This window comes from Anoplophora glabripennis, unplaced genomic scaffold (genome assembly GCF_000390285.2).
Source record: "Anoplophora glabripennis isolate ALB-LARVAE unplaced genomic scaffold, Agla_2.0 scaffold18, whole genome shotgun sequence".
Classification (NCBI taxonomy): domain Eukaryota; kingdom Metazoa; phylum Arthropoda; class Insecta; order Coleoptera; family Cerambycidae; genus Anoplophora; species Anoplophora glabripennis.
This window is the reverse complement of record NW_019416221.1, coordinates 2,544,255-2,565,628: the sequence shown is the minus strand read 5'-3', so window position 1 is coordinate 2,565,628 and position 21,374 is coordinate 2,544,255. Positions and strand designations below refer to the sequence as shown.

General features: G+C 32.7%; 1 protein-coding gene across 1 annotated transcript; it reads left to right on the top strand.

The window, feature by feature from the left end:
• Nucleotides 1–2,288: 2,288 nt before the first annotated feature.
• On the top strand, nt 2,289–20,189 carry LOC108908198. The gene is made up of 28 exons (XM_018712136.1): nt 2,289–2,345; nt 2,888–3,013; nt 3,713–3,852; nt 3,907–3,942; nt 6,150–6,171; nt 6,236–6,299; nt 6,489–6,588; nt 8,509–8,680; nt 8,787–9,043; nt 9,099–9,310; nt 9,414–9,580; nt 11,704–11,802; nt 11,974–12,212; nt 13,988–13,999; nt 15,027–15,059; nt 15,448–15,502; nt 17,199–17,324; nt 17,383–17,522; nt 17,575–17,613; nt 17,678–17,705; nt 17,761–17,824; nt 18,146–18,251; nt 18,491–18,674; nt 18,796–19,028; nt 19,081–19,301; nt 19,356–19,522; nt 19,580–19,678; nt 19,732–20,189. Exons 1-28 carry the CDS (start codon nt 2,304–2,306, stop codon nt 19,963–19,965), a joined length of 3,417 nt encoding a protein of 1,138 aa, XP_018567652.1. The 5' UTR covers nt 2,289–2,303; the 3' UTR covers nt 19,966–20,189.
• Nucleotides 20,190–21,374: the final 1,185 nt, after the last annotated feature.

Here is a 21,374-nt window from a genome sequence, read left to right as displayed (position 1 = left end):
ATTTATGGCCAGGTCGCCCAGTGCGTCTGTGTTTGTGCCGCGTTTGTCCGCGCGCTCGTTATTTAAAAGCTAAATGAATATGGGGACAAGTTTTTCAAATATCGCAATGCTAAGTTGTTGCGTCAGCGACCGAACCTGGTACATACTGCCAACCTCTTGGTTCTTCAATTGAGATCGGAAAAACTATAGTGCGAAAACGACTGTAGAAACCCAAACCCTATAATTTTGGTACTCGTGAAAAAAACACCTACGTTAGTTGTTAGGCGTCAATACAACCACTATCAATTATTTGTAAATTACCTTAATCAAAAACGTTGTGATCAGGGACGAAAGGGGGAATAATGTAACAGCTGTTCTAAGTGTTCCACGGTTAATCGTCTTCGGCGGTCGGTAAATACCCATTTCAAAAACGAAAATCACCATTCAACATTTACCGAGGTCGAAGTTTTTAATAGATGATATTTTACTAATGCATCAACTATTTCACATTTTAGTAATCTCACTATCCGCGTCATTGTACATGTACATGTCTGTCTCTTATATGAAGCTTCGCATCGATCAATTTATTCGATACACATCTAGCAGCCCAACGTGCCAGTGAACAATCCAGGTTTTTTGCTGAGAGACATTGGCCGTGCGTTTCAATGTCATTTGTGCGTCTGTGTGAGTTTGACGCTTTGCTTGGTCTAGTGTATGGTACGTGTTTTTCTGGCAGTCAACAGCATTTTGTATAAAAATAAGCACTATTTTAGAAGATTTTTTGCCTCTTACAAAATTTGGATATCGTTTATGGATTTCGAGTAAAATTGGCATTTTTACACATTAAATAATATTAAATCAGTTATAAATGGAGCATTCTAGTACGAGGTGCCATATAACAGAGAAACAAATTCATAACAATAATTAAAAGGTTCTGTGTCAAGCTAGCTGTGATTTAATTTTAGTTTACTTTGTTTTTTATTGCAATTTATACTGTTGCTGAACAAACTGACATATTAGTAGTTTTGGGTTATTGTGAAGGAAATTGTTGTGCTACTGTTCGAACATATGCTGAAAGATTTCCAAATCACAAAACATTTGCTAATGCGGAGAGACGCCTTCGGGAACCAGGACGTTTTTTACCTGTAACATTAAATCGTGGATAATGTACGGCCGGAATTATTCAGCTGGAGGAACAAATTTTGGAAAGGGTCGAAGAAATTCCTCAAGTAAATAAAAGGCGTTTAGCGGCAGAGGTTGGCTTTCAAAAAGTTCCTTTAATAGAGTATTAAAAGACCAGTTATTACAGGTTACAGGTATTACAGGGTACAGGTAGGTATTACAGGTTATTAAAGGTCTAACAGGTGGATAGGTAGAGGAAATAATGCCCCTTTAAAATGGCCACCTCGATCCCCGGACCTAAACCCATGTAATTATTTCATTTGGGGAGCGTTGAGGACCACAGTTTAAAATAACTTTTCAGTAAATACAGAAAACGAATATGGGAAAGAATACAACATGAAATTAATGTTATGAGAGGTAATGCACAATTATTGGATAATTTCTAATTTTCGAAGAACTAATGTTTGCGTTTAAGAACAAGAAAGTAACTTTGAGCATTTACTGTAATATTATTTTAATGTGATTACAAATATCAGTTTATTTTAAATGTTAATGTTCACTTTCTTACATTATTAGTTGATATTGTTTATTTAAAATATTAGTGCTGATTTTTATTTTATTGATTGATAATACTAGTTATTTTTTAATGAGACGATTTTCATTATTATTCCCTGCTTTGAGGCTGCAATTATAAATTATTTTTTATAAATCGGAATTTTTGCCTATATTTAATATATAAAAAATGCGAATTTTACTCGAAATCCATAAACGATATCGAAATTTTGTAAGAGCAAAAAAATCTTCTAAAACGATGCTTATTTTTAAAAATATAAATTCTGTCGTCATTGGCATACACACAAAAAAGTTACGGGATAGCTAGTGGCGCACAGGCACTAGAAATAGAACATCCTGTATATGTCTTCTCTCCAAATTCTATATTTACCTTGCCCTTATATAAAAAAATAAGTGTACCAAATTTGAAATTTCTAAGAAAAATAGTTTTCAAATTCAAAAACAAATCGAAATAAAAATGTCATTAGCAAGGTCCCATTACTTTCGTACAAGCAATCCATGATTGGCGGATTGAACTATTTATTTGTGACACCCTGTATAGAATTTAAATTGTAGAAATGTTTCTATTGCACTTATTAATATCATTAACTTTATTATTATAGTTGTTACAGAACAAGAGACGGAGTGCAATGGTCGTGAGCGTTGTGACAGAAATTAATGAAGGAACTGAGGTAACTATCCTGAGTAAAGCCTCGTTATTGATTTGACAGATTTGCTAGGAGGGTAGTGGGAGGTTCTTACAAAAAATTTTATATATTTGTTTTTTCTTAAACATCTCGGTCGAATAGCACCCTGCGAAGGGATTATTTTTGTTCTAAATGAAATTTTCTTAAAGACAGCATAGTTGTAATTTTTTTATTGTAAAAAAAAATAATATAATTAACAAAACAAGTTTTTCTTAAAATTGCTGTCAATTTTGCTAAAAAATAAATAAACGTAAAAAGATCTGAAATTTTGATGAAACCTGGCTTAAAGTCTTGACTAAGTAACTTTTTTAAAAATCCACTAATATTTCAATGAAAAAGTATTTGTATAACGAACCATTTTCGAATTATTAGTTTCTGAAATCTAAGACAACAAAGTTGAATGAATTGAGAAAACTACTATTTCCAAAGAAAAGATCTGTAGGGACTATAAGTGTTGTTTTTTTTATTACGATGATGCAGTAGGATACCAAAAATACACCACTAATATAACATAACACATTTTTTAGGATTCCTATAAAATGCTGGATGATGCAGCTTCCTTACACGATGTTAACGCACTGCAAAGCCCTGAGAATAGAAAAAAAACAGACGGTGCTTTCCTGTTTGTGTTTGTAGCCTGTATAGTACTTTTGGTAAGTTGTATCACAGCTCTGATAATATCAGTAATATAAAAAAAAATAGAAGTAACAATTTCAAAAGCATCAAATAAATTTCGTGACATATTAAAATTATTTTCTATTACACAGGGTGCCTCGTTTGTAAAAACTCCTGCGAAATCAAAATCATCTAAAATCATATGATATACAGGGTGGTCCGTTTTTCATGGCTCACAATTGCATTGGCATATGGGAAACCGTAAGATATACAGTTGCCCCTTTTCAGGGTCATTAAAATAAACCAAACAGATCAAAGATATCTGCTGCCGTTCTTGAAATATTTTATTCTCTATCTGTTACTGTAAAGATCAAATATGGCGTCCATAAGAAAAAAAAAATTGAATGTTGCATAACTGAAACTAGTGGCCGTAGAAATTTTCTCTCGATGAAAATGGATTCCTTGTATCTTCTTATCCCCCAGTATGAAATTTCAGCTCTTTCTATTGTGAAATAAGGACGCTAGATGGCATTTTCTAAAATGGCTATTTTAGGGCTATTTAGGGTCTTTGATCTGTTTGGTATATTTTAATGACCCTGAAATGGATCAACTTTTTCCTAATTTGAGCCACCATATCTTACGGTTTTCAAGATGCCAATAGTGAATCCCAGCAAAAAATAGAAAACAGTTTTAGCGCTTTAGTTTATATTTCACGGAGGTATTTTATTCTGTTGTAGTTGCCTTTCGTGATATACACGCTTTGCTATTCAGATATCAATAGACTGAAGGGTTATGACAATTGTGGAAACATATGCGGTCAGGAAAACGTCATTGATTACCGCTGGCGATGCACTGGTCAGGACATGAGCCTTAAACCGTAAGATAAATTTTAGAAAGTTGGTAAAAGTACTGACTGACGTTATCGTTTCAGGATACTTTATGGAGGAGAATGTATAGAAGCTAAAGAGTAAGTACAGGGTGTGGCGTGTATAATTTATAAAAATTAAACCACAGCTTCCTGACGATATTTGTAATAGAAAAGTCTTATACGAAAAAGTTCTATCTTCGCGTTTTTTTTTTGTAAATTGAAGTTCATTCATTCAAGGAAAATGAAGGTCGACCCTGTGTTATTTATTAAAAACTTTGGAAATGTTTTTATGCGACCCGAGATGCAACCTTATAATTAAAGTCGGTATAATATAATACTATTAATACTAAAAGAAGGTTAGGTTACATTGTCAAAAAATGTGTAATTGTATTGAAGTCATTATTCACTTAATTATTAAATATTCGTCCATCGACCCATCAGTGTTAAAAAGTGAAAGATTCCAGACAAAAGTTTTTATTTTGTAATTCCACGATAGTGACAGTGTAATTTTTATAAAGAAGTAAACAATAAGAATAGCGTGCAGATTACATTAAAAACGAGATTCTTATTTCTTACTTTGCTTAATTTTTTCGTTTGTGCACAAACTAGTTTTACAATAAACCGAGAAAACAATGCATTTACTATTTCCGAACGTGTCGATATGATGTTAGTGTATGGTGCAGCCGGAGAAAATGCGCTCGCGGCGATTAGGTTGTACCGGGAACGATAGCCACAACGTTACCCCCCATGTGCAAATTCAATCCTACAGTGCGTTCAGCGGCTGCAAGATACGGGAAGTGTTATTCCTCGAGGAGAAGGACGTGTTCAGCAAGTGAACCTTAATGTTGAAGATGCAATGTTGGAAAATCTTGACGAAGACCCCACAATTAGTACTCGACGACTCGCACAGCAAGTAGGAACCTCATCTCGTACCGTACATCTCATCTTAAAGCGCCAGCTGTTGCACCCCTATCATCTGCAAGCAATTCAACAGATTTTACCCCCGGATTGTGATCAACGAATGCATTTTTGCAGATGGTTTTTACGGCAATGTGCCAATCTAGTAGACTTTCCTGCTTATGTTTGTGTAACAGATGGGGCGACATTTACCCGTGATGAAGTGAATTTCCATAATATGCACATATGGGCCGATGAAAATCCTCGCGCGATTAGGGACACTCATTTTCAACATCGGATATCGGTAAATGTTTGCGCTGGCATAATAGGCGATGTACTTGTGGGTCCCTATTTCTTTGAAGGAGGATTAAATGGACCAACATATGCTAACTTTTTGGAGAATCGGTTGCCTGAATTATTGGACGATGTGGCATTACAAGTTCGGGCACGGAGGTTTTATATTTAAGATGGGGCTCCTCCACAGAGTACTCGAGAAGTAAGGATACTTTTGAATGAAATGTTTCTTCAGCGATGGATTGGATGCTTTAGTCCAGTGCCGTGGCCACCTCGGTCACCCGATCTAACCCCAATGGACTTTTATCTTTGGAATCACTTGAAGTCATTGGTTTACAATACTCCATTTGCTACGGTGAAAGAATTGCGAAACCGTATACTTGAACCTGCTGACACAATTAGGGGAATACCTGGAATTTGGGAAAATATTCGCCAAAATTGGGTGCGTCGGTGCCATACCTGTATCCACGCTAATGGGGATCAATTTCAACATTTTCTCTAGAAATGGTAAGTTTTATTTCATTTTGTTAAATATTTTAATGGAGTTTGTTTAGTGCACGCAGCTGGCAACTACAGATGCTTACGGATGTGGTTCTGTTTGCGAACTCTTGCAGTAACAACAATGCATTTAACATAGTAATTATGTACTATTAATTATTATAATATTATTAATTTACAATATTATATTATATAAAATAACAGTTTTTTTAAATATCTATTTTTCTTAGTTTGTACTTTGAAAAATTCCCGAAAAATTGAGACGTATCTTTCTATCTTTCAACGACGATTTGTTTACGCGGCTGGTCTACAGCACGTAACTCATCATACAGCACACGGACAGGACCGTTCCAGAGAAAATATTTTGATCCATACATTAATTTACGAAAAAAAAAAACTCAAAAATAGAACTTTTTCGTATAAGACTTTTCTATTCCAAATATTATTATAACTTTAGAGTTTTCAGTTAGATAACATTTCTTTAATTTTCTATCGTTTAATAATAGATATTATTTGGATCTTACAAAATATCTTTTATACCACTATTAAAATGTTTATAGTCAAACATTACCACAAAGTTATGTACTTTTCTTGTATCTAATATATTTTAATTTCAGTGTGGGAGCAATCGATGGAAAGGTTTGCATTATGCATTGATATATAATATTGTTACTGTGTATTTTTCACTTATTTTATTTTCTAGACATTATTCGAACTCTTCCGCAGGGTTGCATGGAAAATTATGCTAGTGTCCTTTGTTCCATTAGGTAAGTTTCTGATAGGTGGCATTGTCATCATGCCAATGGATATCTATAGCAGCGTTTTTATTTCTTTAGAGAAAATTTAGAATAGGTGTTTCAAAAAAATGCATAACATAATATATTAAAGGAAAAAATGAGTTATGCGCTATCTGGAAATATGTTTAACGCTCTATGGATAATATTTGCGTGTTTTAGCCCTCTGCTCAATGTTGGTGGCGCTGTTCCATTATACTCCGAGGGTGGCTGTCTGGAGTATTTTAATTTTATCATGGCTGGTTTTCACAATGGCATCGATGTGAGTGCTGTTTAAGGTTGTCCAAAACTATTTAATTCAAATACCTTTAAAGTCGAAAGAGTATAAATAATAACTATTTAATAGTATTGTTACAAGAGTACTGATATAAATAGTTTGCGTTTTATTTTTTGAAAAATTTCTACTTAGTCTAGGCGGTATCTGTTTTGGTTTGGGTGAAACGTATATCCACGCAGATTTTTGGCTTTTTAGCTTTCAAATATCACCAGGAATGAAAATTTTTCTATGCGCATAAAAAAACGTGGGCTTAACTTTTGGCGGCACAATATGTTAAAAAAATTCGAAACATGTCATGTTTTTCTTCCTATTTAATTATGTATCTCTTCAAGAGTTGATTTTAGGCGAAAATGGAAGAAGATAAAAATGTTTGTAATTAAATTTTTTACAAAACATGACTAGTTACTAATCGAATGAATCATTCGACCAATGTTTAAACAAGCGCCAGAGCTCTCCTAATTGACGAATTCGAATTTTTCAAAAAGCGTTTGAAAGCTTGAGAGCCCTTCTATATGTGATTAAATTTTCAAGTATCTAAGGGCCTTGGTTTTTGCTGTGCAAAATTTTGAAAATTTGCATATTTTTTTTCAAAATCTGGATTGCAAAATTATTGTGCAAAATCTATAGAACCGATTTTGATGAAATTTGGTGATGATTCTACATAATATGAACTTTTCTTCAGCCATATATGAAGATCCTATACCCAACATAAAGACCCCAAAAAAATTCCCTATAAAATAACCTCATTTTTGGCGATTTTTTCGATTTTTACAATAATTATTATGATTCATTCGATTTGTAACTAGTCATATTTTGTAAAATTTAATTATAACCATTTTTTTCCTCTTCCAATTTCGCCTAAAATCCACTCTTGAAAAGATACATAATTAAATAGGAAGAAAAATATAACATATTTCAAATTTTTTTAACATATTGTGCCGTCAAAAGTTAAGCCAACGTTTTTTTATACGCATAGAAAACTTTTAATTTCTAGTGATATTTGAAAGCCAAAAAGCCAAAAATCTCCGTGGATATACGATTCACCCAAATATGGACTCTTTGAAACAGATATCGTCTGGACTATCTGCTACATAACACAAAATTGAGTGAAAGTTTATTGTTCATGGGAAATAAAAAAAATCTTATTGGCAAATAATACAGGGTGTCCGCGAATTTCACCGACAACGTTTGACTGCATATTTGTGACGATAAATAAATACGATCTCCGAAAAAAAGTTAAATAAAATATTTTTGGTTTTTGAGTTACAAGCCTTCAAAGTTGTCAAAAATAAAACTAATTTAATTAGTAACTTCATAACCCTTTTACCGATCGCCTTAAAATTTGGGACATTTATTTGGACTATTATGGCCTATTATTTCTTACAGCTTTAGTGAAATCGATATACTGGGTGATAGTTTTCTCCGGTTACCTCTCCATTTTAGCAGTCAAAACTTTTACAGTGGTTGTATTTTTTAAAACGGGCAGCAACATTGAAAAGGTCGTTTTATTTAACAAAAATATTGTCCCTTGAGAAAATCGCCTACAGAAAGCCATTCTTAGGAAAAATGGCATTGTTTGCAGGTTTTAAGAAATAATACGCCATAATGGTCCAAATAAATTTGCAAAATTTTAACGCGATCGGTAAAAGGGTTATGAAGTTATTAATTAAATTAGTTTTATTTTTGACAACTTTGAAGGCTTGTAACTCAAAAACCAAAAAGATTTTATTTAACTTTTTTTCGTAAATCGTATTTATTTATCGTCGTCAATATGCAGTCAAACGTTGTCGGTGAAATTTGCGGACACCCTGTATAATATAGCAACAAGAAAAAAATATCTAATTTAAAAATTGTTTAGATATAAGTAGCAAAATAATCGAAGTAAATTCATTTTTTATTTTGTAGTGCTCTGATGATACCTCTTAGCGTGTTTGGGCTTATTTTATCATTTATAGTGATGATTAAGTTATGGGTATTGTTCTTCAAAAGAAGCAAAATCAGACTAGTGGCCGTACTAATCAAGGAAGCTACGAAGCCGGTCTTCGAGGTCAAAATGCTGTTCCACATTTCAATCGGTGTAAGCGTTTCATTTTTTCTGTTAAATTAGTGCAAATTCTTCTACCAAACAGCACCAAAATTGTTGCAGATCTCTTTAAACTATTCACGAATGTTTTTATTTGCAGGCGCTAGCTGTTTTAATAGTTATACTGCTAATCTATACCACCATCACCTTCCGCACTATTACAGCTGGAAAACCAGTAGAAATGGGCTTCCATTTTATGGAATACGAAAAAATAGCACACTTAATCTACATTTATGATGGTTTAATGTTAACAACGATAATTCTCAGTGCTATAGCAACTTTCTGGGGGATCCAGTTTGTTTTTGGGGCCCAAGATGTGATTGTGAGTAGAACAATTGCAAGATGGTACACCACCAAGTAAGTTAAATTGAACCCTCGAATGAAATTTTGATTAATTTCCTCAATTTTTTAGAAACCAGGATAATCTAGATGACGCTGTGTCCTCCAGCCTTCAAGTTACTCTGAATTACCATCTGGGGACTATTGCATTGGGATCGGCGGTCAAGACAGTAATGTTTGTGCCGCGACTAATCATTGGTTTCTTTGCACTCGCTACTGGATTGAATGATTGTTTTATAAGATGCGTCGGCGTTTTTCTCACTAACAGAATATATATAGCCACAGGTAACTGAAAATAATTAGTATAAATAAGTCTGATGGTATTCAATACGATGTCCAATGAACAGAAGGGAAAATCAAAAGCACTAAAAGATACGTTGATTTTCAGCAACGCACGGAACGTCTTTCATTCAATCTGGTAAAAAGATGGTGAGAGTCCTCAAAATGAGCAATGGTAACACAGCAGATGTCGTTTCATTTGGAAATTTCGTAATAGTGTTAGGTCAAATTTTGGTGATCTCTATTTCTACATCAGCTGGTTTCCTCGTCGTTTATGTAAGTATGCAGTACAAAAACCAAGTATTTTCCTAGCCTTGTCCCTTTTTCAGCAATGGAAAAAAAACGTGCACGTTTATTTGATCAAAGTACAGGTTGACGTATAAATTTTATTTTTAGTTATAACAAGATATTTCCTTGAATGATTAATATAGGCGAGCGGTTCACCCCTAAAAAGATGCTTCTAAATGAAGGTAACCGACTAAATTTTTAAAACAAAAACCTACCGCATGAAACTTTTTTTATTTCAGTGTATTTTTCTGATAATTTACATATTTTTCGATGTGGTCAGTTATAAACAAAAATGTTGTAAAAAAAAAATTACTCGCTGAATGACTTTGAAAACAGGTTTTCATCGTAAAATGGACCAAAATAAACACATTTTGTTCTTTGACAAAAATTCGAAAAATACTTCGTTTCTGAGATATTTATAATTTAATGTGAAAAAGTGACGAAATCAACAAACTTTTCGGAAATTTTTTCTCGAAAACTACTGTACATATTTTAATTCTAAAAAAAGCATAATAATCGGCAGATTTTCTACTTTAAGATATATTTTTTGGTATGCTTCTATCATTTTATTTTATTGAAATGAGTAAAAAAAAGTATTTTAAAGAAAATTATGATAACACTTCAAATTTAAATTTTCTTTTTACAATATCTTGGATTAGATTATATTTACTAAACTAAACTAAACTAAACTAAGCTTAACTTAAGCTAAACTTTAAAACTAAACTAAGCTTTTTAAATCGTAATTATTTCAAAATTAAATAAAAAAGAAATTAATATACTTTTATCGCTCTTAATATTTTTGTAAAATAAAAATAAAATATAATTATCCTATACAATAAATTATGCAATAACTTGTTTATTTTTCGAGACCGCTAGGTCAATTATTATTATTATTAGGTTAATTTTACGATTTAAAAAGCTTATTTAGTTTAGTTTTGGTATAACTTTCAAGTCAATTTTAGCCATTTATAAAACCAAAAATCGAATATTTAAATTTTATTAAACAAAATAATCGGCTACAAAAACAAACAAAATAATCTTTTCAACATTTGTACTGTTAACATATATCGATTAAAAAAAATCATAATAATGTTTATTGTAAATATAATCTAATCCAAGATATTGTAAAAAGAAAATTTAAATTTGAAGTGTTATCATAATTTTCTTTAAAAGACTTTTTTTTTACTCGCTTTAGACCTTCAATAAAATCATTGACACGTACCAATAAAATGTGTATTAAAGTAGAAAATCTGCCGATTATTATGTTTTTTTTAGAATTAAAATCTGTTCAGTAGTTTTTGAGAAAAAAATTCCGAAAGTTTGTTGATTTCGTCACTCTTTTCACATTAAATTGCAAATATCTTGGAAACGAAGCATTTTTCGAATTTTTGTCAAAGAACAAAAAGTGTTTAGTTTGGTCCTTTTTACCAAGAAAAATTATTTTCAAAGCCATTCGGCGTGTAATTTTTTTTTACAACTTTTTTGTTTATAACAATTGACTGTCCACGCCGAAAAATATAAAAAATATATGTAAATTATCAGAAAAATACACTTTATAAAATAAAAAAAGTTCCATGCTGTAGGTTTTTGTTTTAAAAATTTAGGCGGTTCATGCCTTTTTTATAGGGGTGAACCGCTCGCCTAACAGAGCTGTCATAATCGGTCCGCTAACCATTGACGCCTCACACTACTATTTTGAGAGGGGGTGTGTCAAAATCAAATATCTCGACTTAGAGTTGAGATAGAAAAATGAACCAGGAGTCACATGAAAGCTTAGGTAATGTAGATTTTGGGAAATTATCATTGCAACGAACTTTTATAATCTGACCTTCAAATAACCTTGTCAAAGTTGATTTTAGCCAGCCATTTTTTTTTTAATGAACATTGTATAATTTGCCACGACAAATCCAAATCCGTCGTCAAAATTTGTCTTTCATATTTCTAAGGGTCGAATCATGCATCACAAAGTCGGTCTTTTAACACAATTTTTAACATAAACTGCGAAAATTGTTTATTATAATTTCATAGCTTGAAATAATACCTAGTTAAGATTTCTTATATCGAATAACATTGTTTGACTTCATTTGAATATGTTTATTTTTCCATTCCAGAATACTATTGGATTTTATACCGCGTACACTTTATACTTCACCCTGGTCGAGCTTGGAATTGCAGTCATGTGCGCCCAAACTATTTTGGGAACATTAAAGGTGATAAAAATGTAATCTAAAAAAAAATTCAGTAATGCCTTGCACCATTTAGATAAAAAAAAACACCTTCTATTTCACTATAACTTCATACACTGTTAACGCTTTTTCAAATAATCCAGCAGCCTCAGCTGCATGAGTACAGGCGGCTGATCTGTAACTTCTTCCTTTTAGGTTAGTACAAATACGCTGTTCTTCTGCGCATCGGAGGAATTGTTGAGAAACAAAGAAGCTGACTTGCCTTACTCCATGTCCATGAGTGAGTTCTTCGATGGTACCATCAAGCTTTTCCTACAGAAAGTCCAAAACAAACCCATGTCGAATGCACCAGGGGAAAACTTTTACATAAAAATGTCCTTGGTCGTTTTTGTTTCTATAAGTTGTGCATTCTTTTTCGTCGCTTATTTTGCATAGTTTTTAGTTGTTTTGTGTTTTTGCATATGGCAAGAGCCACCTAGTATATTTACATTAAGAATCCTTTTTATATTGAACAAAATAAAACATATATTTCTATGAATGTGTTTTTGATAATTACCACATTAATAGTAAACACACAACAAAATTGTAAGTCAATAACTTAAGGAATATTCGATATTTTTTCGTAAAATTGCGGAGACAGAGAGCTATACAAAAATTTTAATAAAGCACTACCTACCTAAATTAACACAGACCCATCAATAACTCAAACCGACATTTCGATTATTGATTGGATTGTCAGTCACAAAATTTTAGATATATTTACATTATTAACTTTGATTTTACTTTTATCCGTTTTAAATAACATCTTGTAAAATAAAATTATCAACAATCAAATGTATACTATATTTAAATATATGTACAGGGTGGCCCAATTAAAACAGTCCACCTGAAATATTTTCAATGCAATATGTTTTTCCGGGAAACCCCGAAACAGGTCCATTTTGCTTTCAAGGGGGTCATCTTCTGATTATAAACTCATGGATGTAGGGTCATCCCCCTAAAGGGGGTGGCAACCCCTTCAAGAATCTTAAATGGCACAGGGGTTAAGTGGCACATAATTTTAAAGGTGTTTCAATTATCTTTAAAAACATGCTGAACATTTTTTGTTCAGCCTTAAAATTAATGTAAACTTTCATACAGTAATAAAATCTTTGTTCAGCATTTTCCCGAACATTTTGTAGCATTTCAGGGGTTATTTCATCACATGCTACCGGTATTCGGTGGCGAAGAGGTAGGCTTCATTTTATAGATAACAGTTTTTAAATGACCCCATCAGAAAAAGTCCAATGGTGTTAAATCAGACGATCTTGGGGACCATTCACTGAAACCCCTTCTACTAATCCAGTGTTCGGGAAAATGTTGATTCAAAAAGTCACGTACAGCAGCTGCATAGTGTGGCGGAGCGCCATCCTGTTGAAAGAATATATCATTCTCTGAAATCTGATCGTCGTTTTCAAGAATCTCCACAATGCGAAGGTAGATGAGGTCTTGAAGCAAATTGAGGTAAGATTCACCCGTCAAGTTATCAGATAGAAAAAATATTATTTCCCAAAATCCCAGCCCATAAATTCAACTTTTCTGGATACTGTGAATGCTGTTCTGTTATAACTTCAGGATTAGAATCACTCCATTATGACAGTTGACGTAACCTTTAAGAATGAATGTGCATTCGTCAGAAAAGCATGTACAATATAAAAAATTAGGATGGTTCAAAATTATTTCACTTCATAAATCATAAATTGTATACGACGATTTGGATCACCTTCATTGAGCTCTTGCACGAGATGAAACTTATAGGGATGGAATTGATGCTTTTTCAAGATCTTGTAAAGACTACTACGTGGAATTCCTGAAGTTGCGTCTAATTTTCAGGCGCTTGAGGTGGGATCCAGTTCAACATATCCCAAAATTGCAACCTGTGCAGTCTCCATGAATTTAGATACTAAATTTATTACGTAGGGATGCCTTTCATTAAAAATTCTTGCAGTTACCCAGGCCATTTCATTATTTCGAAAATAGAGAGTGACAATTTCAATTCTCTCTGCAGTGGTGTAAGCCATAATTTGAATCGTTTGCTTCAAAATAGCGAATAATAACAAATCAATGGATTTCACCTAGACAATTCTGATTTATGTAAAAACTACATGTAAAATTCTAATAAAACTCATCACCTTATGAAGATTTCGATGATAAACCTTATTATTTACAGTTTCATTTTCCGGTGAGTTTTTTTATTACTATTTTAAATCTTTTTTTTATTTATTTCACCGACACTTCCAACAAGTTTTTTTACATTAATTTTAAGGCAGAACAGAAAAAAAATCAGCATATTTACAAAGAGAATTGAAATACCTTTAAAATGATGTGCCACTTATTTCTTGAAGGGGTTGCCACCCCGTTTAGGGGGATGATCCTACGTCCATGAATTTATTATCAAAAGATGTCCCCCTTGAAAGAAAAATCGACCTGTTTCGGGGTTTTCTGGAAAAACCTGTTGCACTGAAAATATTTCAGGTGGACTGTTTTAAATGGGCCACCCTGTATATAATTTAGTGTTCGTGAGAAATAGTTTAACCGTTCATTCATGAATTAATGTGTACCGGAGAAACGTCTATTCAGATTAAACAAATTAAAGATCAAACTCGTAGTAAGTTACTGATGAATATTTATTAATAATTTTATTCCAATATAATATGTAATAAAGACATTTTCTCAAAACATGAATAAACTTTAATCAGTAGATTTATTAGAAGTCAACAAAGTAAAAATTAATCTACTTTAGTAATTCTGCAGAGATTTGAATTTTAAAGATATATACTGAAATAAAAATAGGTAGGTATGTTTTGTACCTTTAACCTTTAACAAGAAGTAGGCAACCGGAATTGCGATAAGACTCCACTTTCGAAAACACCGTGTATATGAACGCAAATGCCTGGTAGTATCTAAATATTTACTAGAAACCATGACTGGAAATCAGTTATTATCTTCAAAGAAATAGCCACAGAGATAACTTGTTTATTTACAATGTTTTTCTTGGTATAACACCGGCAGGTCGTGGATTTTGTAAACAAGAAGTGGGCTCAGTTCATGCGAATTCCAAGAATAAACTGGTACGTCAACAAGCCAGTGCCAATAAATTCACTCCCAGTTCTCCCAGACGCTGATACTCGTTCCGTGAGTAGATCACGCAAGATCTTAGTTTGCATTGGGTAAATAGTAAACACACATATCGAACAGTAAATTAAGTGATCTGTGAAAGTGTTTTTAAGTGTAACGACGAGGTAAGTTACAAATAAAGAAATAATTCATTTACTCATTGGATAAAATTACTCTTTAAGATAAACATATTAAAAAGTTGTTAACAATCCTTTTCAAACAGTTTTTAACATAAACCGGTTTACTTTTCGAAGACGATCCTACAGATTGGGTTAATAACGATTTCCAAGAACCCCATAGAATTAAAAGAGTGGATTTATCTGGTTTTACATATTTTTTTACATGTGTGTGTCATATTTCTTTGAGATTAAAATAAAATGGCCGAAAACTTTGGCCTGTACCAATTTTTTCCTGGTAATAAAGCAAAAAAGCACATACGGATATAAATACATTATTGAAAACATCATTATAAAATAATAATTCACTGAACTAATTTTATTATCGTTATTCCAGAAAAAGTGCACAGCCAACCATGAAACTTCTGACGGAAATTCATAAGACCAAACAGGTACGTATCCTAACAAACACACGACATTATTGTTTCTATAATAAAGATCTTCATCCAGCCTTCCTCCCGACAACTTCTCAATTTTTCGTTCCGTTCCAAAGGATAGCAACTGAAATAATAATTAGAAGAAGATTATAGCAGTAGAGCAGATATTATTATATAACTGTTTCGGGGAAAATATTATTAGTCAAGGTCAAGGATGATCAACGCTTGAGTTAATACAGGGACGGATTCAGGATTCAGGTGTTAATATACATATTTAAAGAAATGTTAAATCGTCTATTACCCTTTTACAATTAGTTGTCGATTTTGTAATATTAAATAACGGCAGGAATACAGCACTGAATAAGAACATCGCACATTGACCATTTTTTGAACTAAATTACGAAATTGTTCGTCTGTACAAAATATTAAATTTGTTTTTCAACCTATCTATTTCAAAAATATTTGGATACATTTGTAATAAACATTCAAACGACTTTTTGGGAAATTTGTTTACATATTCAGGAAATTTTGAGGAATTTACTAAAGCAAGAAAATTTAAATCATGTAAATTCCCAAAACGAGTAGGTACATAATTAAAGGGCAATATACCTATTTCGAAAATATTTCTAATTCGTCACAACTTTTGCCCCGTTTAGTTGGTAGTTCAGTAACATTTTCCACATAATCAAAAATATTTGTAAATTTTTCTTCGTTTCTTAATTCAGAAATTCTTTGACTAGTGATTTTAATTTGCTTAGGGCAGTAGTTTACGTCATTACGCTTGAAAAAAGTGTTTCAAGAGATAAAACAATATTGAGAGATAGATTCATTATTAGCTACCTATGTAGGTATTTGATAATATAATAAGTATCTATTAAATTACGTTAAATTCAGTCTTATTTTGTTTTGTTGTAAGGAAGTTGTTTTTTATTTACCTTAAAACCTTTGTACTATTCCTCACGCTAGCGTCAGACACCACCCGCGTACTATGCGATGCGTGCATTAACCGCGGACGACTAAAACTATAAGCAGCTTTAATTCGGCCACAGTTCCCTAGTAAATCACGTTATTTTAACCGCCTCGCTTGGAGGGGGACATGTATCATATTGTAGGCAATCGCGACGTGCCTACAAGCAAAGAAATTCTGTCCTCACTGTAGTGGGGACTAGTGGGGAGTAACAGTATCCAATGCCGCGCCGATGGAGACGGCGAGCGGCGAGATATTCAAAATTCAAACATCATTTTATACCTACTGTGTTTTGGTTTTTGATAAATGTAATAGGTAATTGGAAATTAGTTTAGCTAACTATTTATTTAGGTTGATAGTAGATTAGTAGGTATTCAAATATACGGTGTGAGAGCCAAATTTTACAGTGAGGACCGGCCTCAGTTGCTTCATACGACGAGCCGCCACTGGTCTAATGGAAGTGTGAGCTGTACTAGAAATTTCTTTATATACATTTTTATTTTATTTTAAATATTTTGATCCGATTAGTAAGTCATTACGTCGTCTTATTAAAGACAACTTCTTATTTAATCAACTCATCTCTGCCTCCGTTCCTGATAAAAAGGAGTAAAAGTAGTAGGGATTTTAATTGTACTTCCTATTAACAGATAGCAAAATTAAAACATACACAACTGTGTTTCTCCCGTTCATATGAACGTACTATCCTGGAATGTACGGATGTTACTAATGGTACATATCTTTTAGGATTCCTATCAAATAATTGACGATGCAAACTCTTTATCTGATCCTGATGTTCTACGAAGACCTCAGACTAGAAGAAAAACGGATACATTCTTTTTGATTGTGTTTGCTGCTTGCATAATAATATTTGTAAGTTCTTTTCATTTATTTGTCTTTGTCTTAATTATTTTACGATGTTCTGTCGTAGCTTCCTTTCCTGATATACACCCTTTGCTATTCAGACATCAACAGACTTAATGGATATGATAAGTGTGGAAACATATGCGGTCAAAAGAATGTCGGCAACGACCAATGGTCTTGTACCGGTCAGGATATGACTTTCAAACCGTAAGTTAACATTTACAAAGTTTGAAATTATTGATTGATATAATTATTTCAGGAGACTTAACTACCTCCAGGAATGTGAAGAGGGAGACAGGTATGTATTTCTGAAACGTTAATCTTTCCTAAAAGAACAGGTTAATAATTTTAATTAATTCCAGGTACCATTTTCCAGAATTTGGCGGGGAGGTTGGTATTGATAGTTATATTAAGAAATCAATTCATTCAAACTTTTTTTTTTCAGTGGAGATTTAACTTCTTTCACAGAACCATATGGGTATTTTTGCTGGCATCTTTCGTTCCCTTGTGTAAGTTTTTGATCCAGATCTGAACGAAAAACAAAATGCAGGATGTTTACAGACTTGGAGAATTATTTTTAAGAAGAGACAGGTCTTGAAAAAAAAACAATTGCTAAAAAATTAATTAATAAAACTTCCCTAAAAATAGTAGCAGAAAATATTTTTTTGTAATCCACTGTCAGTAATACAAAGGACTATTTTAAATAACATTTTCACGAAACTAGTTTATTCATGTTTCAAAACTATAAGCATCCTGTATAGTTGTGTATGTTATACGAACAAATTAACTTTTTCAAATATATTTCAATATTCAAAATAATTGTGTTTCAGTCATTTGCCTAATTTTGGTCACCTTGTTCCGATACGCTCCAGCTGTGGCTGTCTGGGGTATCTTGATTCTATCTTGGTTGATTCTCACATCAACGGGATTTTTATTGTGAGTATTATAGTAAGTGAAACAAAATTGGCTTGAAAACAAATCTTGATTTGTCATACTTCAAGGACAGTATATTTTGCATCGATGTTCCTAGGATCACCTCAGACTGGCTTTTGCTTTTGACTATTTTTTTTTGTTATAAAAGTTTTTCGGAGGAATGAATTTCATATTTTTACCAGAGTTTTTAGTTATTATCTTGATATAGGTGAAGTATTTTAATTTTGTATGTTTTATTTCAGTTTGTATATATCACACTTTCTGTGGGAACCTATACTTATAATAATTGTTTCCATTATATCGGCGCTACTATTATGCTTTGGGGTACTGTTCAGATTGAACAACATCCGATTGGCAACTGTTCTGCTCAAGGAAGCTGCAAGGCCAGTTTTCGAGGTCAAAATGGTGGCGTATGTTTCAGTTGGGGTAGGTGTTTGGTTTCATTTATTCACAATATAATAAAAAAAAGTCACTGTTTGGGACCGCTGATATTTCTTTAAATGCCAGCGTCTCTCAAACAAGCTGTTTATTCTGTGTTTATTTGTAGGCACTATCTGCGTTAATATTCGTACTAGTGACATATATCACCGTTACTTTAAATATTGCGACAGCTGGAAGACTAACCGAAGTGGAACCAGATTATTTGATTTACGTTGATGACGACTTAATGTCAACTACAAAAATTCTTAATTCTGTAGCAGCTTTTTGGACTGTTCTGTTTCTTCTTGGGGCCCAGTATATGAGTGTGAGTGGAGCCATCGCTCAATGGTATACTACCAAGTAAGTTAAACTACACAGTCGTATGAAATTATTAAATTATTACCTTTCGTAGGACCCAGGAAAATATTAGGGAGTCGGCATCTTCCAGTTTTCTTGCCACGATAAAATACCATCTGGGGACTATCGCGCTGGGATCTGTAATGATGACAATTATGTACATACCACGGGTGGTCCTTCAATTTTTGACAATATTCAGTGCATTAAAAGAGAAGGCCGATTCTTGGTTAAGATGGTTGGATGGCTTTTTCACAAACAATTCGTATATCATCACAGGTAATTTGAAGTACGTAGTGTCAGTGGTACCGATACATATGCATCTACTTTTAGCAACGCACGGAACATCATTTATGCGGTCCGGTAAACAAGCAGCGAAACTCCTCGAGCTCAGCATCGGCAATACAAGAGACCTCAATTCCTTTGGAAATTTCGTGATAATGATTTGTCAGGGCTTTGTCATCGGTGCCTCTACTTTAAGTGCCTTTGCATTGCTATCTGTGAGTACATTGTTTTAATAAACCTAACTTTTTATGTCATGATTGATTCCATTTTAGAATACAATGGTGCCTTATAACTCATACATTGATCACTTCGTCTTCATCGAGTTTGGAATTGCAAGTATTTGCGCCTATACGATTCTAGGAACACTAAGGGTAAATCTAAAACTTTAAATTGGTTCTTTAGACCTTTTTGTTCTTCGTTCCAGGTTAGTACTAATACGCTGTTCTTGTGCGCATCTGAGGAATTATTGAGAAGCAATGAAGCCGACCTACCTTACAACATGAGTATGAAGAGGTTCTTAGACGGTTCTAACAAACTCTTCCTTGAAAAAGTCCAAAGCAGAATTCCGTCCAACTGGACAAAAAAAAGATTTTGTATCACATTAACCATTTTTGTTTCTATAACTTGTGTGTTGCTTTTCGGTGCTTGTATTATATAATTTTTAATTCTTTAGTATTTTTACATATCAGAGAGAGCTAGGTGAGACTTAAGTTATCCAGGCAAATATGACTATGAGTCTAATATTATGTGTGATACACTAGAGGCGACACACAGGGAAGAACTACCAGTACATTTATGTGAAAATGTCTTTTTTATGTTGGATAAATAAAACATACGTTCCTGTTAATATGGTTTGCTAATAAAAGACAAATTCTCAGTTAAGTACCTGTTTTATTAATTCAAAGTGTTTAATATAAGAAAATATCTCAAAATCTATTTGAAAACACTCGTTCAATAGACCTTTTTAGTAGTGACATACGCCAAATAATTGGCAACCCCAATGAAGAATTTCTCAATATTTTTACTAAATCGATTTTCGACCTTATGTACTTTGGACATAAGTGCCAAAAAATGGCTTCTTTGTCATGACCTATTAATATTGCGATTTTCTGGCAATATTAGAAATATTTAAGAAGTTTCAAACCTCAAGTGACACACTAATAGAATTATAGAATTTATATATTTAAATTTATAGAACAGTATTGACTTTTTATAGTAATTAATTAAAATTATATCATTGTTACTGAGCATGCGCATTAAAGATAATTTCATGTAAGCGAAGTAGCCTCGCAACAGGATATCATTCAAGGAAAGTTTGGTTATGGTTAAGAGTAAGTACGTCTATAATAAACCACTTGAAGAAAAAAACACTCGAAAAACACTGACAGTACAACACCAAGAAAAACAATAACAATACTTAGTAGAACTAGAAAATGCCAAGATTAAACAAAACAAGAGAAAATATGCTAATGACAGCGGATAACGTATCGACGAGAGCTCACCTGCATATGAGGCTATTCTTAATATATATAATAATAATATTGTCAACTATAAGTATTTTAGAGAGAGGAAGAGTAATATTCAAAATTCAAATAATCACCCTGTAAATATAGTCAAAACTTTGAAAGATAAATATATATATATATGGACATATTAATGGAGTCAAGATAGATTTTGACTTCGCGAAAATTACTGGAAGAGAGAACTTTTTATTTTTCGCTTTGTAAAGTTGTCAGAAACAACATAAAAGTTATACCAACTGTAGAGTGTACACTAAATTATTTATTTAACAAATTAGTTGCTAAATTACAGTTTTTGCAAATTATATAAAAAAAATTTATTTAAAAAAAAATTAACAGCGCCATTCGAAAGAACAGGAAATTTTACATACAAAATGTTAATAAAGTTTTTTTTTCTAAAATGCCAATGCGTCCCCGAACGCGCTACACTAAATTTGTTATAACTTTAGATCTAATTGATCAAATCCACCTCGCAAACATTTAAATGAAAGAAGAGTCATCCGGCTATCAAGATTTTATGTCTTTAAACTTAAGAAAAAAAAATACA

Bases quoted from the DNA above. Each gene is read 5' to 3' on its own strand.
- LOC108908198 (XM_018712136.1), top strand. From the start codon at position 2,304: ATGGTCGTGAGCGTTGTGACAGAAATTAATGAAGGAACTGAG. The intron at 11,803-11,973 runs GTGATAAAAATG...TCTTCCTTTTAG, and splicing joins CTATTTTGGGAACATTAAAG to GTTAGTACAAATACGCTGTT. The intron at 17,523-17,574 runs GTAAGTTAACAT...TAATTATTTCAG, and splicing joins CAGGATATGACTTTCAAACC to GAGACTTAACTACCTCCAGG.